Source organism: Monodelphis domestica, chromosome 7 (genome assembly GCF_027887165.1).
Source record: "Monodelphis domestica isolate mMonDom1 chromosome 7, mMonDom1.pri, whole genome shotgun sequence".
Taxonomy (NCBI): Eukaryota; Metazoa; Chordata; class Mammalia; order Didelphimorphia; family Didelphidae; genus Monodelphis; species Monodelphis domestica.
Genome location: NC_077233.1, coordinates 165,928,763 through 165,954,035, shown reverse-complemented (window position 1 = coordinate 165,954,035; position 25,273 = coordinate 165,928,763). Strand labels below are relative to the sequence as shown.

The following is a 25,273-nucleotide window of genomic DNA, read 5'->3' as shown; positions in this document are numbered from 1 at the left end:
AATGTTCTTAAAAGTTCCATCCCTAGATATATTTCACTTCTTTAAAAAATAGAGCAATCGGTGGGGGGGCAGCTGGGTAGCTCAGTGGGGGGGCAGCTGGGTAGCTCAGTGGAGGGGGCAGCTGGGTCGCTCAGTGGATTGAGAGCTAGGCCTAGAGATGGGAAGTCCTAGGTTCAAATCTGGCCTCAGACACTTCCCAGCTGTGTGACCCTGGGCAAGTCACTTGACCCCCATTGCCTAGCCCTTACCACTCTTCTGCCTTGGAGCCAATATACAGTATTGACTCCAAGACAGAAGGTAAGGGTTTAAAAAAAAAATAGAGCAATTTTATAAAGTATTCTTACTTTTCCCTAAAAAGTAAATAGTTTATTGTTTACTAGTGGAATTTGTGATAAGCCATATAGATAAGAAAATAGAAGTTTGGAAAGATTACTAAAATCATTTATTTTGTACTTACTAAGTTACTGTAATTTCACTCAGGGCTGCCCCTAAATGAAATTCATTGCGGAAATGTAAAGTAGATAGAGTTAATTTGGGTACTTTGTTATCCTTCACTTTTATAACACTACTGACCTGACTCCTTTTCCAGTCACACATGTCCTTGATAATATTCTTTGTCATTTTTTGTGCACAAATAATTAATGATAATGTACGATAGCATAGATAATTAATGGTAACATGTTTACATCTACTGTATTCCTCTCCATTGCCCTTTGAGTCACCTTCAATTTGTTTTAGGATCAAGGTTTTCCTTCCTTGACAGCCATATGGCATTAGCAGGAGAAGGTTGGTATTAAAAAAGAGAGGGTATTTGTCTTGGGGAACTTAAAAAAATCAGATGTAATTTCCTAAATGTAGTTTGGTCTTGTGTCTTTCTCTTGTTCAGTTCTAGACTGCACTATCAATCCCAGATAATATGTACTGATAGATTAAAAACCAAGTTGTTCAAGTTCAGAAACTAAAAAAAAGAAGATGAGTAGACAATGCTTATAATATTTTTGATACAAAATACTTATGTTTTCAGAAGGTTTGGGTTATAGTCTAGGCTCTAATACTTAGTTTTGATATTAGGCAAGTTCTTTCCTTCTTGCAGTCTCAGTTTTCCCTTCTTTAAATTTTGGAGGTTAAACTGGTCCTTTCCTTCCTTTACTGTCATTTTAAGTTCTGCTTCTTGTCACACACTCCAGCCATAACTAGCTTCCTTGTTGTTCTTCACATAAGAGGTTTTATCTCCAATATCCATGCCTTTGCAATGGTTGTTTGCCCTGGATGGAATATTCTCCCTCTCAATCTGTGGTTCTAGGAATGCCTATCTGGCTTCTCAGCCCAAGTATTGTATTTCCTCTAGGAGGGCTTTTCTTACCCCACTTCCCTAGCTATACACCATTTATTCTAAGGTTACCTTATATTAGCTCTAATTATCTTCTATATTCCAATTTATATGTATCCCTCTCTCAGACTCCACACTCACTTATTCAACCCCCATTCAAGTTAGGTCCTCAGAAGGGTGGTGGTTACTCCTCTCAGAATTTTAGAGGTAACCCTTTAGGTGGCTATCCTCCCAACACTAGTTTATCAGCCCCCTACCAGTGTGCTTTCCCTTAACAATCAGCTAATAGACTTAGTATTCAAGACCTTTTATTCATTTAAGGCAAATAGGTAATTTCTTATTGTATGTGTGCTACTCTGTAGTTTGGAGATTATTTGCCTCTATTAAAGAATATGTAGGTAAAATAAGAGTTGAGCCACTCTCTCCTCTGTTATAACACAATTTGCCTTAATTAGAAAACTTTTTTTTTTTACTGTTCCATACATTCCCATTAAAAAAAAAAACTTAAAATTTTTTCCTTATCATTTTTGCAAGTCAACTCCTAAACTTCAGTCTTCTGGACTTTATTTATAGTTCTGGGCCATTCTTGGCACAGTTCTTGGTTACATGTCCTTTTCCTCCATCTTGTGTTACCTGTTCTTTTAAAATCATAAATAAATATGCAGTGTTATACATGGCCATACTTTGTGTGCTTTTCCATCTTTTTTCTTGTTTGGATCACATGTGATTATATTGTAAAGATTTTGAAACTCTTATTCTGTCTGAAATTTTTTCTTCTATTATAGAAACTCTGGCCATGAGAGCATAACTATCCAGCTTTTTTAACTTTAAAATTTGTTTTCCTAAAGTCTGGGATAAAATATCTCATTAAGTATTTCCTTGATTATTATAAATTTTAAGGATGCCTGCTCATTTCCTTCCAAGGATCTTTTTACTGATACTTTGCTACTCATTTTTTTTTAAGGAAATCTGGCTTATTTACTATGTTTAAGCAATTTGTTTTATATTTCTATAGTAACGCACTTTTCTGTCTCTCTCTTCATCTCTCTTCATCTCTCTCTGTTTCTGTCTCTCATTGCCCAAGTTCCAGTTTTCATACTGGTATATATTCATGTGTTCCAGTACCATTCCACCAAGTTTCTGAGGTAGCTAAGAAACTTGCTTTTATCTCTTTATATTAAAATTTCAAGCTTATTTTGTTTATTACCTATACTTTGTGCTCTGGAACATAAAACTAAATTCACAAGTATTATTTCCAATCTCTTTATGGTTATATTTCAGATTAAAAAAGCTGAATACCAGTTCTGTTTTTATCTCTATCCTATTCTTGTTGTTTCTTTTTTGTTTTTATAGCTTTATATGCTTTTTCTCTATGTTTATTTTTCTTTTAAAACTCTCTTGTTATGGGGTAGCTGGGTGGCTCAGTGGATTGAGAGTCAGGCCCAGACATGGGAGGTCTTGGGTTCAAATTTGACCTCAGACTCTTCCTAGCTGTGTGACCTTGGGCAAGTCACTTAACCCCCATTGCCTAGCCCTTAACACTCTTCTGAAGCCTTGGAACCAATACCCAGTATTGATTCTAAGATGGAAGGTAAGGGTTTTTAAAAACAAAACTAAAAACTCTCTTGTTTAGTCACTCTAAAAAACAAAGTGAGGAGTCTTCTGCAGAATTCTTCCAGGATTTTGGATATATCCAATACTTTCCCTGGAATCTATCAGTAAAGAAATGTATACTTTAATCGATAAAATCAAATGTTCATGTTTGATATATTCTACCTTACTTGCTATTCTCTTCCCATTTCTTCCTTTAAAGTCGTTACCTATAAGTGGAAGAAGAGGAGAAAACACTCCCGTGTCCCCAAAGCCTTTGGTAGTCATACAGGACATTTTAAAGTTATCCATTTCAGGTTATATTCTTGACCAAGGGCCTGATTCCTCCTATACACTTATAGAAATAACTACAACTAGCATTTTTTTAAACTTTTACCTTCTGTTTTAGAATCAATACTGAATATTAGTTCTGGGGCAGAAGAGCAGTAAGGACTAGGCAATTAGGATTAAGTGACTTGCCCCAGGTTCATACAGATAGGAAGTGTCTGAGACCAGATTTATACCCCAAGGTCTACTGTTTTCAGGTCCAGCACTCTATCTACTAAGCATATAACTGCCCCTACTTAATAAATTTTTAAGGTATTGATTCAGGTATTTCTGTTGTGATACTTTTTTTTTCCTGTTACAGATTTCCCACTTATCAAAATTAGACTCTAAAGATCAAGTTGAGTCTTCTGATTTTTAAGAACAAACTTTTTCTGCTTCCTTGAATTGAAATCTAATCTACTTCACTTTGTGATCCTGGTGTTAGAGAGAATTGCCCTTTAGAAATGTATAAATCAACCTTTTTTGTAATAGTTTTTTCATTCTTTGACCCTTCAACCATATTATTGTTTTATATTGTCAAAATACCTCAAAGCTTTGAATTGGATGATAAGCTCTCAACATTGAGTTTAATACTGAAATATCAAACTTTTTCATCTTAGCCTCAAATGATTTTTTCCTTTTACAATAGTAACTACCAACTGTCCAAGAACTTGCATTTTCCCACCTTATCAGTCATATTCAAGGATTGACTATAACATGAACATGATTTTAAAACAATTACATCCTTTCCTTCTAAAAAATCTTACCCAGATGCCAAATTGTTTCTTGGAGATTATTCTGTGTTTTCAAAGACTATTCAAATAGAGTACAGATTTTGATAAGTGCTCCAAGTTGCAAGGGCTTTGAGTATGATCCCCAGAGTTGACTATATCCAAGGACCATTGGCCAAGCTAAATATGTCTGTCACATTAAGTTTATCTCTCTCTGATGAAATCTTTGGCCATGGTCACTGCCAAGAGAGAGAAAAATTACTGCCCTTCAGTCCTGTGTAATCCTTTTATACTTCCACAGTAATGGTGGCAGAGTAAAGAAAAGGGAAGTAAAGAGTGAATGGAGAATAAAAGGAAGTCAGAGAGTAAATTAGAATTGATAAGACCATCTATAAACATTATTTTAATGACTGGTACTCCAAATTTGATCTCATTATCCAATGACCATTGAACTGACATACTATTGAGGAAATGAATTAAAAAAGCATTTATTTAAGTGTTTGCTAACGTGCCAGGTACCATTATATGCCAAAGGCACAAATATGAACTAGCTAAGAATAATCACTGCTCCTTAAGACTATATTTTTTAATAGAAGAAAACAATACATCTGAGAGTGTTTTGGGCAGGGAAGATACAGTATGTATAGTATATGGTTAATTGGATTAATAGGCTAACTAATAGGCTTTTTTAATATTAGGAATAGTAGGATTCAAGGGCATTAGAATTTCATGTGAAGTGGCATGGCATAAGTAGGATGGTGGGACCTGGGGTCTTGCCCAGTCCCAGGTGAAAACCCACAAAACAGAGTCTAGAATCACAGGAAACTGGAGGTGATTTTCTGTTCTAAATAGAGATAGAAGCTATGGTGCAGGTGGCATAGCATGAAGAGGTCCAAGGGGTGTCATGGTAGGCCTGAGAATGGGCAAGATGAAAGTTTAGCAGTCGGAGTCAAGGGCTTGGACCTCTCACTCCTTCCTGTATTATATAAAAGGAGTGAAAATATCTCCAAAGAAGATTCATAAATCATTCATTCAATGATCACTTACTAAGTGTCTATAGTGTGCAAGGTACTATGAAATGAAACAGTCCTTGCAGTTAAGGAGTTTACATTCTACAAGTGTGGGATGAGGATTGGGGGTCGGGGGTACAGCCTATGCAGAAATGAATAAAGACAAAACATATCATATGCAAAGTAATTTTGAGTGGGAGAGAAAGCCCCAATACCTTGAGAGATCAGGAGAGGTCTAATATAGGAAATGGGCTTTAGGACTGAGCCATGAAGGGGGACCTAGGGATTGCAAGAGGTAGGGAGTAGAAAGGGATAATACTCCCAGTAGAAGTACAAAGTCCTGGAGGCAGCAGATGGAATGTCATGGAGGGAGAACAGCAAGAAAGCCAAAATGGCAGGAGATGGAATGTCCTGGAAGGGGAGTAGCAAGGAAGTCAAAATGGCAGGAGTGTCCTGGAGGGAGAATAAGCAAGAAAGCCATTTTAGCTAGAACATAAAGCATGTGGGGGGGAGTAATATGAAGCCAGCCTGGAAAGGTACATGGAAGCCAGATTGTGATGGACGTTTAGTGCTAAATACAGGAGTTTGTATTTTATCCTAGAAGCAAAAGAGCCATTGAAACCTCAGGTATGGAAATGGCACAGCTGAATGGAAGATGGATTGAAAAGGGGAAAGGTTGGGAGAAAACAATGAGGAGAGGCTATTATATTCTAGAAGACAAATGGGGAGGAATACCAATGGGACTGGGAATAAGACATAGATTTCCCAGCAAAGGAGACAGAAAGAATGGATAGACAAGTTGGAGGAGAACTAGGAAAGAGCAGTATTATAAAAACCCAGGTACATGATTGAATGAATGATGTAGAGGTGTAGAGAAGGTGTAGAGAATACAAGAACTTGTCTGTTTATTGTTTGGTTGGTAATTTACAAAAAAGCATTTGACTCAGTAGAACAAATGTAGCCCTAAAAGTTTCCATTCAATATATTCCATGCATAGGTAGAACCACACAATATTCTTTGATAAATGTAACAACAAAGATAACTTTGTTCTGTGACACTCTGATCATCAACATTCAGCAAAGTATAAAACAGGGTGAAGTTAAGCTCGTCAAAATAGTTCACCTCATCATAGAAGATATTTAGCCTATAGCCCAAATGGAAAAGAGTTCCTTTAGATGGTAAGGTTCTCTAGATGCTGATGATCACAAATAGCATTATGCTAATTTCAACAAGCCATCTAAATCAACTTCACATCTCAAAATAATTCAGCCTAATAATCTGTGTAGGAAAAACCAAGTGAATTAAGAACACTGATTTTCCAGATAATATGTAATTAGATGGACCACCCATTAAGTTACTCTAGGAATAAATATATCTTGGATAGACATGGCAGATGGAGGGAGGATGAGCTATACCAAGAATTGAATAGGAAGAAGGCAATGGTCTGGATTACATTTGTGAGTTTGTACAGTGTTTTTAACAATTGCAGCCAACTCCCTGAAACAAAAAAACTCATATTTTTCACACCGTTATTCTACCCCATCTGATGTTCTACAGCTGAAAATCATAGAACATAACAATTTTTGAAGAATCAGAATTGTGGATGACTTAAAGGGCAGCAGAGACATGTGGTGGGTATAAATGGATTACAGTATATTATCAGTGGTGATGCGTGTGCAAAACATAAAGGATTATATTTCAGAAGAATGATTGGAATAGGATGTGGGCTTGATATAAAGTTATACTCATATAGATATATAGTTATCATGAGAGGCTAGATAGCCCATGTGGATCTTTTTGCAGAGAATATATGGAAGGACATGAAAAGAATTACACAGGATAAGAAAGTATAGGGGCCTTAGGAAGAAGGACTATGTAAGAGGGTTATGGTTGAGGTCTGTGCTACAGTAAGGGCTGTGTAATTCGCTGTAAGTCAAGTGAGGCTGAGAGCCAGGGAGAACATTATCATTAAACAGATACACCTATATTCATTTGTGGTGTTCAAGTGTCAATAGCCAGAAATTAAATAGTTGAAATCTGTCTGTGTGCCACATGTAAAAGGGATGTTAGGTCTGTGCCATATTTTACTTCTAAATCATGAAGGATCAACTTATCTCTGACACTAGCCCCAGATGGCTTCATCTATTTTGGCAGGATATTTTAAGGGTTTATTTTAAGGTCTCTTTGAATGATCCACTGAAATTGCTTGGAATCATTGACCCTTGGGCTGAAAATAAGCTAATATAACCCTGTACTGTGTGGGGTCATACATATTAGTGATGTAGAGAAAGATGTAACTTGGTACTTAATTTGGAGTGCTATACTATCATATAATACAGTAGTCCCAAAATGGTCAGTATGGATTGATAGATCAATTTTTGGAACCCAGGGTAGAAGGCCATCAGTGTGAGTTTTCAGTTGGTAGAGGGGCGGTGTGACTAAGAGCCAACCACTATCATTTTTCCTTTCCTGAATTGGAATAGCACAAGAATTATGTTGGAAACTTCTAGCTTCCCAGTGGCTCTCTGATCCTATAAGCCATGTCATCTATACCATTTATTCATGGTATTTCAACCTATAGATTTCAGTTAGGTAAAAAGTAACATCTTTCTACAAAAGATTGAACATCTAGGTTAGCATCAATTTATAAGCTTAATATAACCAAACACATTCTCTTTTATCTGAATTTTTATAACTTTTCTATATAGGTCACCACCAAAGTTCATTTAGTCATCATGTTTATTTGAAAATGAATAAAGTTTTGGTTCTACAGTAAGGCTTTCTTAAAAACATCCTGTGAAGTTGGTAATCATATTTTATATTCAGCTCTTAAAGGCTATGCTAGCAGATTATAAACTCTGGAATGACTTACCTAATAATAATGATAACCACTGAGATTGATATGCTTCACAAGGTGTTTTGTCATCTCAGCTGTATCTCACAACAACCCTGTGAGACAGGTTCTTGTAAGTATTATCTCCTCTTTACACATGAGAAAATTGAGATACAGAGATGTTAAATATCTGGCTCCTGTGGTCATACAAGTAACATCAGGATTTTAACTTAGGCCTTTCAGTTTCTTAGGCAGATACCTTATCCTTTTTGCTACATTATATCTCCAAACTGGAAAGATTTTATCATCCAAGAACTAGACAATTTAAACTTGGATAGACTGATCACCAGGAGGTTGACCAGGAGGTGAAGACTTTTTTTTTTCCTATAGCAACTTTTGAAGAACTCTACTAGTAATGTGTATCAGGAGTTCTAATCTACCATGGGGGAGGGAATACCAAAACTAATGAAATGGCATACATCTTTGAAATATGGCATTAAAGTATTGTTTACCACTAAAAGTCAATTTTTCTTTTTCTTTTCCTTTTTTTTTTAACCGTTACCTTCCATCTTGGAATCAATACTGTATACTAGCTCCAAGGCAGAAGAGTGGTAAGGGCTAGGCAATGGGGGGGCCAGATTTGAACCTAGGACCTCCCATCTCTAGGCCTGGCTCTCAATCCACTGAGCTACCCAGCTGCCCCCTCAATTTGTATTTTTCACTTAAGGAAATGAAGATTTTATAAAACTTCCCTTTCAGTATGCATTTCACATTGAATAAATGTGGAAGCCATTCTTTTATTATTTAAAAATTATTAATTTCATTAGATAAAATTCAAAGGATATAAAATTCCAGTAACAATCTTGCCATATTTAGGCACAATAGACATAACAGAAGCTTATAACAAAAAATGAATAAAATATCCTCTAGCTAGTTAAGTAATTACTGTTGGAATGTTCTTAGCTTACATATTTAAATTTTCAGTTATAACCACACATTTCCAATTTGTTCAGTTTTATAACATTTAAAATTTGGTTCTTTTAAATGCAGAAGAAAACATAATTTATCACTTGTTTATATGGGTATATGATTTTGGGTTTTGGTTTTAAAAGATTATTACAGAAATAAATAATATGGAAATAGGTTTTGAGTGATAATACATGTATAACAAAGTGAAATTTCTTGACAACTGAGGGGGGGGGGGAGTGAAGACAACATGAATTATGTAACCATGGGAAAAAAAAGTTGGTTCTTTTAAAATACATTTAGATTTTTTTCTTCAAACTATTACTTATTATAAGTTATTCCTGTAATAGTTTAAAAGCTTCCCCAATTTTTTAATGGTAGTACCTATGTTGGTTGGATAGTTTTACATTTTGGGTCTATTGCCCAGTAATACTATTTATATTGAATCTTGATTGAAGACTAGTGGTTTTTAAAACTCTTTTACTTTTTAAAGTGATTGTTGGTGCCAAAGAATGTTCAGTGGAGAATGCAGATGAAGTGATAAGTCTTTTGGAAATGGGTAATGCAGCTCGTCATACAGGTACTACGCAAATGAATGAGCACTCTAGTCGATCTCATGCTGTTTTCACAATCAGCATTAGCCAACAGGATTTTCCACCATGTCAGAAAAATATGGAAATGGTTCAAGATATATCTCAGCAATCTACTCGACAAATTGTTTCAAAATTCCACTTTGTAGACTTGGCTGGATCAGAAAGAGCAACTAAAACTGGTAATACAGGTGAACGATTCAAAGAATCCATTCAGATCAACAGTGGGTTACTGGCTTTAGGAAATGTAATAAGTGCTCTTGGAGACCCACGCAAGAAGGGCACACATATCCCATATAGAGATGCTAAGATTACCAGAATCTTAAAAGACTCTCTAGGAGGCAATGCTAAGACTGTTATGATAACATGTATTAGCCCATCATCCTCAGATTTTGATGAATCTTTAAATTCTCTTAAGTATGCTAACCGAGCACGGAATATTAGAAATAAGCCTATTGTAAATTATAATCCTGACTGGGACAGGATGGATGAGATGGAATTTGAGATAAAGTTGTTGCGAGAAGCTTTACAGAGTCAACAAGCCAGTGCCCTGAGCCAGGCTACTCAGCTATCCCAGGATGTGAACAGAGATAAGAATCGGATCCATTCTCTCGAAGAGCAAGTAGCCCAGCTACAAGGCGAGTGTTTTGGTTACCAGAATTGTATTGAGGAAGCCTTCACATTCCTGGCTGACCTAAAAGATGTTGTTAACTTAACACAAAGTCAGCAACATAGGTTACAAGAATGGTTCAACATGACACAGGAGATGAAGAAGGACATTAATAACCCATTTAAAAGTAACCAAGGAATTGGAAATGTCCAAGATGGACCACACCACATTACAGTTCTCCAGCTGAAGAGGGAACTTAAGAAATGCCAGGTATTTAGATATAATCTTAAGTACTAAATTGAATTTGAGAATTATTTGAGAATTTGAGAATTTTTTAGAATTTGGGAATATTTTAGAAAATTTTAGAGCCTTTAAAGGGCCATGAGAAAAATCTTACCTCTTTTTGTTTTCTTCTTCCTTCCTACTCTTCTCCTTATTCCTATTTTAACTTTACCTAATATGGAAAGGAAATAGATTTATTATTTTTATTTATTGAAGAGTTTTATTACTTTGTGCTTAATTCATAGAGCAACTAAGTGACATATTAAAAATAATTTTGTCATCTTAAAAATACCCCAGAATTAGGTTGCCTTTTTTTTTTAAACTTGGGTGACCGGCAAGGAAGTGTGTTCCTCTCCCACCTACCTTTAACTCTACCCAGGGCCAAATGATCCTTTAAAAAAAGCTTCCTCATTCCATAATTAAATCTTTTTAATAGTAGAAAATATTAAAAAAATTCATTATTTTAGCCATATATAATTACATACTTGAGAGAACGCTATATTCTCTTGGCAAATCTTATTATATTTAAACATAGCATTGTCTTCAATAAGAGAGGCAAGGTGACATTGCAGATACAGTACTGTCTTGGAAGCTAGGAAGCCATGAGCTGAATTAGCTTTGGCACAGCCTGGCCCTGGCAGGCCCTTCACCTGAGAGTGCCCCAGCAGTTCTGCAAAACTATTGAATTAGAGAGAAGGCCAATGTTCATTAGAGAAAGATTCTTATTCAGGGCCTTTTATACCCACCAATGAAACCACAGGTCTTGTCTCCCCAAAATAGTCTTAAATGCTATGTCTCTGGTTCTTAAATAAATCTGCAGCATTGTTTGGATTTTTAAAATTATAATTTATTGTAGTAAATTCTGATTTATCCTATGGCTATCATATAGACTTTTGAACAGAAATATTACTTGGCCTTAACCAGGCCAAAAGCCAAGGGAGATTGAACCCCTTTCATAGTCAGAAGGGAAAAGGAGACTTATTAGAGCACAGAAGTAGTGAATTTGGAATATACATATAGGTGAAAAATAATTTCTTTTCTTTATGCTTCTGAAAGGGTACAACCTAAAGTCCTTTATAAAGTTCATTTCCAAAGTGGGAAGAGTCACTTTCTTTCTCCACCTATAGTTAAACTTGCTCTCCATTCACTATTTGTATCCAAAATTTAGGAATAGTTGTAGAAAAACTGGAGCATCTTCAATTTTAAGAAAAATTTATTAAATTCATCTCCCACCCCAATAAAGAACTTTGCTAAGTCGTGGGAGAGCTACAAAAATTGGGTAAGTTTAAGGTAAAATTTATTTTCCTCTGAGTTTACAATATAGCAGGAAGCTATGACAGATACAAACAACAAAATAAAAAACATGATGATTTCACAGCAGAGGGAGACACCAAATGCTTTGTGAGGTTGAATAGGATTGATGCTAATTGGGGGATTAGGAAAGATGTCATAGAAGAGTTACATTTTAAGCTGGGCCTGAGTTACCTAAGGTTACTTTTTAGTTTTATACAATATGCATTTATTTGCTACTCCATTTTATTCCTTTCCCCTCCCTTTTTTATTTTTTGTTTTTCCTCTTATTCCTCCCAATTAACCTTCTGATACTTTTTAGATATATCAAATTAGCACTTATCCAAAAACATTGAACCTATCCTAAGAATTACTAGATTGGTAGCTTGATAAAGCTACAGGATAACCTGAGAAGACTTGTAGGCAAGGAAAATGTTGAGACAAGAGAAGAGAACAGCTGCTTTCTTATCTTTGAGACTCAGACATCAGACACCAGGCAAAGGATTCTTTGGTAAAATGAGGTAGTTCCTGTGAGTTGCTGCCTAGTGAGCTGGGAGTGGTTTCTAGCATTACAGTGGTTATTTCTTTATTCCTTAATTCTGCACATTCCTGATACTTATAACTTTGTTAGCAATCATCAGAAATCTGACTTGGATTACTATAAAATTTTCCTTCTGAGATGAGAATTTTAAAGGAAGTATGATTCCAGCAGATGATAGGGATTTAGATACTATTGATGAGAATGGCTAATAGAAACTGCAGAATGTGTTAGAGCCTTTTAGTTCACATTAGATTACTAAGGTACTCTAATTGGAAAAGAGTTTGTGAGCTTATTAGTCTTTTTCTTTTCTATATCTCTAAGGCATGTTGCCTGCAATTTATAGAAAATCAAGGGTTATGTATATCTAAAGGCATTCTAAAATGAAATGTCCTTTAATTAAAAAGAAATTAAACAAAATATCAGTATATGATATATAGTATCAAAAATGGAAAAATATATAGAATCAGAAGATCAAATACTTTAAACCTGTTAATAAATAGATGGAGGTGTTAAAATTAAGTTGAATTAATAGCTTTTATGTATTTAGGACTTCATTCATTCTTTATTGTTAGTTTTTTAAAAGCATATTTGTGACTTTTAACAATATAGAATACTCTTTTAGAACATAATGTAGGAGATAGAGCCCTGGAAAGGAAGGTCTGCATTCTAATCCTTCTTCAGAAGCCTGATGGCCCTGGGATTACAAAACTGGAGTTCCTCATTTCTAAGATGAGAATAATAGTTGTACCACTCCCCTCACCAGATTGTTTTGAGGAAAGCACTTTGTAAAATTGCCTATACATGGAAATACTAACTATTCATGTTATAAATTATAGTTGTATTTTATTTTATGATATTATTCAATGGATCATAGAATTTCAGAACTGAAAGGGGACCTTGATCTAGTCTAATTCCCTTATTTTGTATATTAGGAAACAGTAGTCTATTGAAGTAAATTGATATCTAAGGTTACAAAGCTAATTGGTTAAGATCTAGGACCAGAACTCCAATTTGCTAATTCTTAGAAGGATACCCTTTCTACTATTCTGTACTGCCTCTTGAAGAGCTATGCATGCATGAGGATTTTTATAGCTAATATTTTTATATGCCAAGAGAACTTCTTATTTAAAGGATGTTGATTTTGTATCACTGATAGTAAATCTATTTGTAAAATGAATAATTTATATTTATAAAGTTTTTGCTCTAATCTTAGAAGTCCCATTGAAAATTAATTAATTAATGTTTAATTGCTAAGAAAAGGAATGCAGGGAAAAATAGTCTTGAAGATTTTTAAATTTTTTAACCCAAATTCTTTTTCAAGTTAAAAGACAATGCCTCATTGCTCAAGGTAATGTGGCCCTTGAATCCCTAGGCTTCAATAATGAGGCTGCCTTCCTGTCACACCTTATACTAGGGTTAAATATTTTCAAGTTTTTTTAAGGGTAGTATAGAGTTGAGCAGGGCCTGCAGGAAGAACTGTTAGTGAGGTTTTGAGAACAAGGGTTGAAGGCCTGATGTCTGGAAGAGTTAGTCTTTTCTTACTAATGTAAACTTTTTCTTTCTTTTACAATATTGTAACTGAATGTGTATTAATTGCTTTCCTCTAGTGTGCTCTAGCTGCTGATGAAGTAGTGTTCAATCAGAAGGAACTGGAGTTGAAGGATTTACAGCATCAAATGCAAACAATGACACAGGAAAACAAAGACCATTTGGTATCTTTGAAAGAGGCACAAAAAGTGAATAGGTTACAGGTATGACTTCATCCTTCCAATTTAGTTGAGAAAAACACATAACTAAACATAATTCTTATATGAGAAGATGACTGTAAAGGTAAGCTATAAGGATAATGGTCTTAGGTTAATGATTTCAATGCAACATCTCTTTCTTTTTTAAAAAAATTAATTTAATTTAATTTATTTTCTTTTTTTTTTTGGTTACAATACTCACTTTATTTCCCTCCTTCCCCTCCACCCACCCTTCCCGCAGCCAATGTGCAATTTCATTGGGTATTACTTGTGTCCTTGATCAGAACCTATTTCCATGTTGTTGATGTTTGCACTAGGATGATCATTTAGAGTCAACATCCCCAACCATATCCCTTTGATTCATGTATTCAAGCAGTTGTTTTTCTTTGATGTTTTTACTCCCGCAGTGTTTCCTCTGAATGTGGATAATGTTCTTTCTCATAGATCCCTCCAAGTTCAGGGTCATTGCATTGTCACTAATGGAGAAGTCCATTACATTAGATTGTACCACAGTTTGTCAGTCTCTTTGTACAATGTTTTCCTGGTTCTGCTCCTCTCGCTCTGCATCAATTCCTCCACTTTATTATTCCTTTGAGCACAATAGTGTTCCATCACCAATATATACCACAATTTGTTTAGCCATTCCCCAATTGAAGGGCATCCCCTCATTTTCCAATTTTTGGCCACCACAAAGAGCGCAGCTATGAATATTCTTGTATAAGTCTTTTTCCTTATTATCTCTTTGGGGTACAAACCCAGCAGTGCTATGGCTGGATCAAAGGGCAGACAGTCTTTTAGCGCCCTTTGGGCATAGTTCCAAATTGCCCTCCAGAATGGTTGGATCAATTCACAACTCCACCAGCAATGCATTAATTAATGTCCCAACTCAATATCTCTTTAATAACTTATCTTCAGAAAACACACAGGGTTTGAAGAATTCTAAACCTAGAATTAAATGAGTTAAATTAAATCAAAACACAAGTAGAGTTAAATGCAAAAAGTTGGGTAAAGCTGGCTAACGTTGGGATATTTTATTTTTAATTTTTTAAGTTGGAGTATTTAAAAAAAATTTTAATGGTGCTTTAAAACCAACTTGACCCACATTTTCATACCTCCAATGTGATAGGCCCATCTTAGTGGTACTTTGAATACTTTTTTCTTTCTTCCCTGAGTTTAAAAGGCATATTAGAAATAAAAACAACCAATTCAGCTAGTCATTTTTTTCTTTTAAAAATATTCTCTTATTTCCCTCATATTTTATTTTACTCTCATTTTGAAAATTCCCTTTCTCCTGATTAAATATGGGTACATTTTGGCTAACCTTTCACATAGGTGTAATTTGTGAAATATTTCTGGGGCAACCAACTCCTACCTCTTTTCTTTCTGGGTCTTATTCTATGATTTTTGATGCCTGTAATTCTTTTAATAGGAGACAAAACCTTTCATTTTACAGGTAGAGATATGATTTAAAGTGCATATATCCCTAGGAGAGATAGACTTAGTATTAATTTAAAGTATGAATAGCAACAAGGGCAGGGTAGATTTCAGAAAAGGCAGTTGGGGAAAGGGGTGATGGATCTTAACTTTATTCATCACAATTAGGTCTTTGTCTTATGCCTAGCCGTGTAATAGATAGTAGTTTTATTTTTTAGAATGATAATTGATTTACATTTCTATAATAGACATTTTGATTAAATGTTTATTAAGTGCTTATTGGATGCTGAGCAATATGCCAGCTGAGATGAAAAACTTAAATAAGAGACAGTTTACTTTTCTCAAGGAATTTATAGACAAGTGGCAGAATAATATAGATAGCTACTATGTAATATTGTATATTATTAAATCTAGTATTGTATAATTATTAGAGAGGTTCTTTTTTCCAGCTCCTTCTCCTTGCTTTCCATATCTCAAAACCCCATGATAGATTTAGATTATTTAGTTTCCAATTAATTTTTAATCTATCTTTGATGGCACTTTATTGATTGAATATAATTTTATTGCATTATGATCTGAAAAGAATGCATCTAGTATTTCTGATTTTCTGCATTTGTTTATGAAGTTTTAAAACTCTTAATACATGGTCAGTTCTTTCTGTACCTATTTAATTTTTTCCATAGGTCTATCATAGTTTTAACTTTTCTAAATTCTCCTTCACTTTTCTTTATTTTATGATCATATTTATCTAGCTCTGAGACAAGAAAATTGAGGTCCCCCAACTTAGTATATAGTTTTACTTTACTATTTTCTCCTGTAACTCATTTAACTTTTCCTTTAAGAATTTAGTTGTCATGTCATTAGAAGAATATATTTTTAGTACTGATATAATTTAATTGTCTCCTTACTTTTAGCAAGTTGTAGTTTGCCTATATTAGGTCTGTTTTTGCTTTTGCCTTGTCTGAGATTATGATTGCTAATCCCTGCCTTTTTAAACTTCAACTGAAGCATAATAGATTCTAATTTCAGACCCCTATCTTAACTTTACAGACTTTCTGTTTCAAGTGTGTTTTTTGTAGATAGTATATTGATGGATCCTGGTTTCTAACACATTCTGCTATCCACTTCTGTTTTATAGGCAAGTTTGTCCCATTCACATTCATAATTATGATTTCCATATATCTTAAATTCTTCTGTTTATCTTTCTCTTTTTTTACCCTGCCCCCAAAAGTCTATTTTGCTTCTGACCCCTGTCTCCCTAAAGCTATCCTTCCTCTTATCACCCCTTAGCCCTTCTCTTATCTTTCCCTCCCACTTCCCTTTTGGGTAAAGTAGATTTTTTTTTAAACCCTTACCTTCCTTCTTGGAGTCAATACTGTGTATTGGCTCCAAGGCAGAAGGAGTGGTAAGGGCTAGGCAAGGGTCAAGTGACTTGCCCAGGGTCACACAGTTAGGAAGTGGCTAAAGCCAGATTTGAACCTAGGACCTCCCGTCTCTAGGCCTGGCTCTCAATCCACTGAGCTACCCAGCTGCCCCCTGAAGTAGATTTTTATACCCAACTCAATTTGTGTGTGTGTGTGTGTGTGTGTGTGTGTGTGTGTGTGTGTGTGTGTGTGGTACCTCTCCCTTTTCCCTTCTCCCAGTCCATCCCTTTTTCTCACCCCTCTATTTTTTTAGATCATTCCAACATAATTGACTAACACATGTGCCCCTCTGTCTATCTATAGACTCCTTCTAACTTCCCTACCAGTGATAAAATTCTTATGAGTTAGATGTATCTTCTTGTACAGGAATTTAAGCAATTTAACCCCTTATGATTTCTCTTTTGTGTTTACCTTATGTTTCTCAAATATTATGATTGATTTTCAGATTTCCCATTCATGTTTTCATCAAGAATGCTTGAAAGTCATCTTTCACTGAATATTCATTTTCCCCCCTGAAGTTTTACTGGGCAGATTATTCTTGTTTGTAATCCTTGCTCCTTTTCCTTCTGGAATATCATATTTCAAGCCTTCTACTTTTTTTTTTTAGCATGGTACCTGCTAAATCTTGTATGATTCTGATTGTAATCTCCATAGTATTTGAGTGGTCTCTTTCTGGCTATTTGGAGTATTCTCTCCTTTGCCTGGGAGCTTTAGAATTTAGCTATAATATTTGTGGGAGTTTTCCTTTTGGGGTTTTTTCAAGAGAGAATTTTTTTTTCAGTTTCTCTTTTGTTGTCTGGTTCTAAAATATTTGGGCAGTTTTCACCAATAATTTCTTGAAATATGTTGGCTGGCCCCTTTTTTTGATTAAGACTTTTGGGTAGATCCAGTAATCTTAAATTATCTGTCCTTGATCTAGTTTTCCAAATCAATTATTTTTCTAATGCGATATTTCATATTTTATTTTATTTTTAAATTCTAACTTTTAAAAAATTACTTCTAATGGAGTCATCAGCTTCCTCTGACCCAGTTCTAATTTTTAAGGTATTTTTTTCAGTAAGCTTTTGTACCTCTTTTCCCATTTGGCTAGTTTTTCTTTTAAAGGTATTATTTTTTTCAGTATTTTCTACACCTCTTTTGTGAAGCTGTTAATTCTCTTTTCATAGCTTTCTTGCATTAGTCTCATTTCCCAATTTTTCTTCTATTCATTTTGAAGCATTGTTTTAAAAATGTTTGGAGGGGAATGTTGGGAAAGAACTAGGCTATAGTACTTCCTCTATTCTGCTATCTTGGCATCCCAAAAGCTGAAAAATTTTAATAGTAGTTTTAGCACTAGAAAGAATCTCAGAAGGGTTATTACCTAGTCTAAGCATTTCATTTTAAAGGTGTCCTCCAAGATCCTTCCCAACTCTTAGGATTCTACAAACCTTAATGATGTTGAGAAACAGATGATCATAAAGTTATAAGACTCATTGGTATGTCATGGTAACTAATTGAAGGTTATACCTTTAGTATGAGATATAAGATATTTTTAGGACCTATTAAAGTTAAAAGACTCAGCTTCCATGCTTCACACTGTGTAGTGATTTCTAATACCTGCAGTTTCAAGGAAGATAAAGTATTTTTTTATTATATTTTATTTGATCATTTCCAAGCATTATTCATTAAAGACATAGATCATTTTCTTTTCCTCCCCCCCACCCTCCATAGCCGATGCCTAAATCCACTGGGCATTACATGTTTTCTTGATTTGAACCCATTGCTATGTTGATAATATTTGCATTAGAGTGTTCATTTAGAGTCTCTCCTCTGCCATGTCCCCTCAACCGCTGTATTCAGGCAGTTGCTTTTCCTCGGTGTCTCCACTCCCATAGTTTATGCTTTGCTGATGAATAGTGTTTTTTTCTCCTAGATCCCTGCAGATTGTTCAGGGACATTACACCGCCACTAATGGAGAAGTCCATTACGTTCGATTATACCACAGTGTATTAGTCTCTGTGTACAATGTTCTCCGGAAGATAAAGTATTGAGAATATTGGGTGGTGGTTTTTCTTCCTCAGCCCAGACTGGAGAATCTTTCTGTCATTTAGCTCTTGAAGACCTGGGGTCCATGTCTGTTGACATTATTTCTTGATCCTACTCTAACAACTTCAAATCTCTGATGCTGCTATTTTTGCTCTATGTCTTTCTTCCATCTTCTGAATTTTCTTATATTTCAGTCTTTTATTATTCTTTTTCCCACTCATTTTGGATATTTTTATGGACATTGTCAACCCATTACTCTTTTCACTGTAGTTGGAATACTTGGACAATCCTGAAGCAATCCAGGTGTATTCTTTGTATTCATATGAGATGTGATTACTTTTCAGAATAACTCAGGGATTATTCTTTAGAGGTTCTTTTTTTTTCTTTTTAATAGATATTTTCCTGCCCACCTTCAGGTTATATTCATTCTTTCCTACCCAGGAGAATGTCAGAACGCAGATATGAGCTTAACTAAAACTAGCCTTTTTAATGAATATAAAACAAATTTATTCACCATATGTGTGTTTTTGACATTTAAAATATTTTTTCTTTTCCTCACAAAAGAATGATAAAATAGTGGAACAGCAACTTCTAGTTAACCAACTAAATGAAGAACTGATGAAGCTTAACATGTCCATAGCCTCGGTATCCAAGGGAACTTGTGGAGATGGACCAGATACCAAGATATCAGAAAAGAGGCCATATACTGTTCCACTTGATAACAGTTTTGGACACTATGTTTACATCCCAACATGGCCAGATGCCCGAAAGGTAAAGTCTGAATATACTTCTTATCCTTTACCTCATTTCCTGGGTTGTATATAATATGCACATATATACATGCACATGTCTTTTCATACATGTTTCTTAACACATATAAAATATATTCATTTATGCATGTATATTACAGATGTATACATATTCCTTATGTGCAAAAAATGCGATAAGAAATCAACAAGTATATGACTGGAACATAAAGTGAGGCTGGTCATATACTGATAGTGGGGGATAACAATCCTTGTACTACCCTAATACATATAAATGTAAAAGGAAAAACAAAAACCTGGTAGCAAGCTTGGTAGATTCTCTGTCAAGGGTCAGTATTAGAACAGGGATAAGAGTTGCATAAGATGAGTTGCATATGGAGAGATGTGCAAATCTCCACTCAGCTTTGTTCTCAAGTGAAATAACACTAATGGTAGAAGTTCTGTCCATTTTAGGTGAATTTCTATACAGAGCTTTCCCACTAGTGTCTTCACTTCTCTGTCCAATCTTTCTACTTGGCTGGCACTTTTGGGGTGGTAAACAGTTTGATAGTTCCCTTCTATTCCTAGATTTTTGTACACTTCCTGCACGATTTGTGAAGTGAGTCCCCTGATCTTAGTAAATTTTATTGGGGATACCAAACCTAGGAATGATTTCTTTTAGTAGGGTTATTACCCTACTATTACCAAAGGCAGCAGTGTTCTTTTTGGTAGGGAAAACTTCTGTTCCAAATATTTAAGATGATTTTGTTCATAACACAGAAGGAATGCCTACATTAATGGAACTCAGAGATATGCCAAAATATATATAATCATATACAGTAGTGGTATTGAACCTGGATATGTCAGCCCCCTTACGTGCCTTTGTTACAGAATGTTTCCTAGTTATTGCTTATACACCCTCTAGTATTTTACTTTGTATGATAGACTTTCAAATTAGGTTAATGCATCTAAAACACTGCAAACTTTAAAGGGCTATATTAATGTTGACTATTAACAGATCATGCTTTAAAGTTTAAATAGATTTACATCTTGTAGGAATTTTTTGGCAGAAAATAGAAATTTAAAAAATATCTAAAAGAATTTTTTAGATTTAATACCCCTGAGTTGCAATGGATAAAAATTTGTTCCCTGCTATTCCATTTTCAGATCACTTCAGGCCCTGTGCTTGTGGTTCCCCCCCCAACACACACACACACTTTCACCACATTAGATTGAGATGGAATTGCCTTACATTTATATGGAATTTTTTAATCCTATGTGGATAAAGTAGAAAGAAAAAAGTTTTAGAGTCAGTGGACCTGACATAAAATTCCATCCTGACACTTATTAACTTCATGTCCGTTGGCAAGTCACATAAGTTTTAGGCCTACTAAATGGTCTCTAATATTCTTTCTAGCCCTAAAATCTGTTCCTGTTAGTTTTCCAAAATAATATTTGCATAGTATTCATGCCCAATTGATAGTCAAAGCCATGTATTATCATATATTTCTTTTGTCAATTTTACTTTAGAATTTTTCTTTTTTGATTAACTATATATATAACTATATATAGTTATGTATATATAACTATATATATAAAGCTTATTTGTTTTCATAGAAGTGTATGTATATGTATGTATAAAACTGTAAATAATTAGTGTCCATCACAATATTAACATATGCAAATTTTGAATTGGCTAATTGTTATTTTCTGCTACTGACATTCCTTATGTGTTGCCTTTAATTTAAAATCAAATCATGTTTAATATATTCATATTGAGGAAAACAAGGAAGTGGATATATTAACAGAGATGCTTCTCCCTTGGTAATAAACCTGTTTAGAAAACAATTTAACAATTGAGCTAAACACAAACAACAAAAATAACAGTAAGATAAGTTTTTAAAATGAGTAAATCTTAAAAAATAATTCAACAGTCATTCCATTGAAGAAATATTCTAATACCACAAGAAAAGTGCAAACTTATAGGACCTTGGACAAGATACCTATAATAATGGAAATATGATAATACCTACTAAATATTACTAAACAAGTACAAGTGAGCTTATACTAACTTATTTGTTGTTGGGGGTGGTGGGTGAATCACTTAAAAGGTCCACACAAGCCCTCCTATGTATTCACTTGATCGAGTGGTAGCCGGATTTCGAACCCGAAGTCAAATGCTATTGGGTCACATAGAAGAACAAGATGAAGTCCTTCATTGCGAGTTTTCTGATAACAGTGATGAAGAAGATACAGAAAATCAAGAGAAACCTGGATATCGGTATAATAAAAATATAATTTAATAGTAATATTACATCTAAAATATATGCAAATAATATTTTTCTTAAATGTAATAGGGTTTTTTGTGTAGTGGGTTCTTTCAAATGTTGATAAATACTAATAAAAATGGCTCAGAAAAAATTTTTTGCAGTTTTAAACTGCTGAAAGCTGGTTCAGTACAAAGTCTTGTATATAATGCATTTGTTGTGCATTGGTATATAAATGAATTCAAGCTATCAGTTTTCATGAGAATCTAAAATAAGAAAATCTCCTGAGGATCATATCTGTAAATGGGATGGAATTTCACTTTCCTTTTTTAAAACTAAGGTTTTATAACCTACGGATCATTTTGTAGGTGGTTTCTAAAACTTTTTTCATTTCCATATGGCTTGTTATCCTTGACAAACACAGCAAAGGAATGTCAAAATGCTGATCACAAAGGGGATAGTACCTTCTTATTTTTTCATTAAAACTATAATGAAGTAACTTATTTCCTTTGTTGAAAAGCCATTATCTCAGAGGTAGATAGGTAGGTAGCACAGTGGATAGAGTGCCAGACCTGGAGTCAGGAGGACTTGGTTCAAATCTGGCCTCAGCTAAACTTACTAGTTATTTGACCCTGAGCAAGTAATTTAACCCCAGTTCTCTTCCCACTCTTCTATCTTAGAATTGATACCAACACAAATGGTAAAAGTTTTTTTTTTTTTTAAGTTACTACCTACCTAGTGCTTTTACTTTTTAGCACTATGGAGGAAAAATTTTTTCATAGTTTGTCAAAAATTATGGGTGACTATAATGATAATGATTGTACATCATCCCTAAAATCCAGTTGCCTATTGGCATTTTCATTTTCATGTAGATGTTTAGAAATACTCACAATATGTAATTTCAAAAATTTAATCTCGATATAAATGGCTTTTTTAGTGTAATTCTGTTACCTCTTATCAGGTACATTGAACTACAATAATTTTAAGGGACTGCTTCACTAATGCAGAGATTCTGAGGTAGCATTGTTACCCTGTATACATTTTAATTTAATGATCAATTTTTATATTGTCCTATATAGACCTGGCCAATATTATTACTTTGGTTTTTATGTCTTAATCCTGGGAGGAGGAGCAGTTTTATTTAGCTTTGTTTATTTATTTGATCCTTTTGTTATCAAAGGTCCCTTATCTTAATTCCAGAGATTCAATTTATTCAGACATATGTATTCTCTTTATTTTCAAAATGGAAAGCTGCTGGGTTTTTTTCCTCCCTTATTTTTCTTGGTACTGTTATTATTCTTACTGGAGGCTGGGTTTTTGTATAATTGTTTTGTTTTAAGAGGACCATCTCCATATGATTAAAATTGTAAACTTCCCAACTTTCCTATTGCACACAGTGCTAAATATGTAGTAATAAATAATGATGTTCATTAGCTATGTGGAATTTGGGGGGAGAAGTTGGGGAAGAAGGCTTAGTTAATAGGACTGTAACTACAAATTAAGGTGAATGAGATTCCATCTTATCAGGATCAACACTGTTATTTTTTTGTCTGTATTCCCATAACCTAGTCCTGGTGACTGGCACATAGTAGGTATTTCATAAATACTTGTTGATTTTTGGTTGATCAATTATTGATTAACCCAAGACTGGTGGACAATTATTTATTTTTGGAAGAGGGGATAGGGAGCATAGAAGATCACTTTCTTGATGCCATTAGGGTAGTAGCATTACTGGTGAATCCTAACAATTCAACCATGGAGTAATCTTTTTTTATTGGAAGAATAATAATATCAAGTTAAATCTTCTCTTTAAGCTAACATCTCCTAATAAGAGAACTAATTTTGGAGGCAAACCAGTATTAATTAACAAGGTAAAGTTATAGTTATCTTTGTTCTTCAACTTATTTTAGAGCACCTAGAAATCTCAGGTGGATTTGTTCTTCAACTTATTTTAGAGCACCTAGAAATCTCAGGTGGATTCGAAAGCCGACCTCTATTTGTTCCCTTCTGGATCTGAGTGATGTTCCGAATCAAAAACAGCAGTCAGGTTTGCAGAATGAAGGCTCACAACCTACAGAAAGTTTATCAGGTAATGATGGCATTTACAATTGATGCTATGCTTTTAAAAATCTTTCATCTCTAGTTTATGAAGCACTGATAGAAAGTAGGAATTCTATAAGGCCATTAGAAAAGGGAAATATAAAGGCTCCTCTTCATTCTTCTGTTACCTCTTTTTGCCACTGATCAGATCATTTTTTCCCTGGGATAATTTATATGACAGCAGAGGTCAAAATCCCTCTAAGTTCAAATCTCTCAGAGGAGGAATTTCTACAAACAGATTAATTTATCCTTGGATCTTCTGTGGTTGTAATCGCTTAACAGAACATGTGTTTCTAAAGCACTTTGCTTCAGCTCTTCCACTGTCTTGATATTTTTATGCTAGTTCACAAACTCCTTTGTGGGCAGGGATAGCAGTACTATGCTTATCTTTGTCAGACCTCCTCAGGGCAATGTACTTAGTAGGTGGTTAATTAACACTTGTTGAATAAATGCCATATCACTGCCTTATAGAATACTCCTATAATTTAACAGCAATGAAATAATTTATCTTGATCAGAGATTAGATCTTCATTAAAACTATATGTCTGCATCTCTATACTCAACTTGATTTAGTACTTTATGGCAATGCTTTTAATATTGATTCAGTGCCCATATTTAGCTATGTGATATATTAAATTGGTTGTAAAATACTTTTTGATCATCTATTGTGGGACTTGTTATAATGTCTATGTACAATATCAAAATGACATTAATGTTAATTTCTGTTTGGAGTATGAAATTTTCAATACATTTCAAAATTCTACTCAATGAAAATTTATTAAACAGCACAAAATATCAGGTACTGTGCTGGGAATATAAAGAAGAAAAATAACCTAATCCTTGCTCTCCAGAATCTTAGTATAATGAAGATATGATATTAATACAAATAAGTATTATACAAGATAGAATGTCATAGAAGCAATGGAGAGAATCCAACAAAATACTTTTTAAAAATTCAAGGAAGAAGAAATCACTTTCAGCTATAGGGGCAAATGAGAGGGAATCAGGAAAGCTTTTATTGAATAGATGGTACATGAGTTGGTGCCATAAAGGAGAGAATTTCAGTAGGAGAAAATAAGAAATGAGTTGCCTTTTGGGTATGGAGAAAAGCCTAAAATACTTCAGAAAAATTGGGGGACAAGCTAATAGTTAAATAGTCCAGTTTAGTTTGAACATGAAGTGTGGGAAGGAGAATAGGGTGAAATAAGGCTAGAAAAGATAGGTGAGAGATAGACTGTGAAGGAATGACTAGCAAAAGAATTTGCATTTTGTCCTCTAGTCCAGCAGTATCAACTTCAATGGCCTGCAAAACTCTTTAAATGGGGCAGCTGAAACCAGATTAAAATGTAATTGCAAAATATTTAATAAAACAAGTAAAAATAATTTGAGGTTTTCTAAGTCATTATGCACATTCAGAGATCCATTTCTATTT

At 34.4% G+C, this 25,273-nt stretch overlaps 1 protein-coding gene across 6 annotated transcripts in view; it reads left to right on the top strand.

The window, feature by feature from the left end:
- The window catches only part of KIF27 (kinesin family member 27), a 141,793-nt gene that overhangs the window by 14,514 nt on the left and 102,006 nt on the right, over positions 1-25,273 (top strand). For 5 of the 6 annotated variants that reach the window (XR_008913590.1, XM_007498905.3, XM_007498904.3 and 2 more), the window contains exons 4-8: positions 9,281-10,257; positions 13,708-13,851; positions 19,293-19,499; positions 21,586-21,755; positions 23,652-23,830. Coding sequence is in view for 5 of the 6 variants with exons in the window: in XM_007498905.3 (XP_007498967.2) it covers positions 9,281-10,257; positions 13,708-13,851; positions 19,293-19,499; positions 21,586-21,755; positions 23,652-23,830 (1,677 nt within the window). In the remaining variant the exon portion in view is untranslated. The remainder of the gene's footprint in view (positions 1-9,280; positions 10,258-13,707; positions 13,852-19,292; positions 19,500-21,585; positions 21,756-23,651; positions 23,831-25,273) is intronic. The other variant, XM_007498906.3, reaches the window with a different exon arrangement.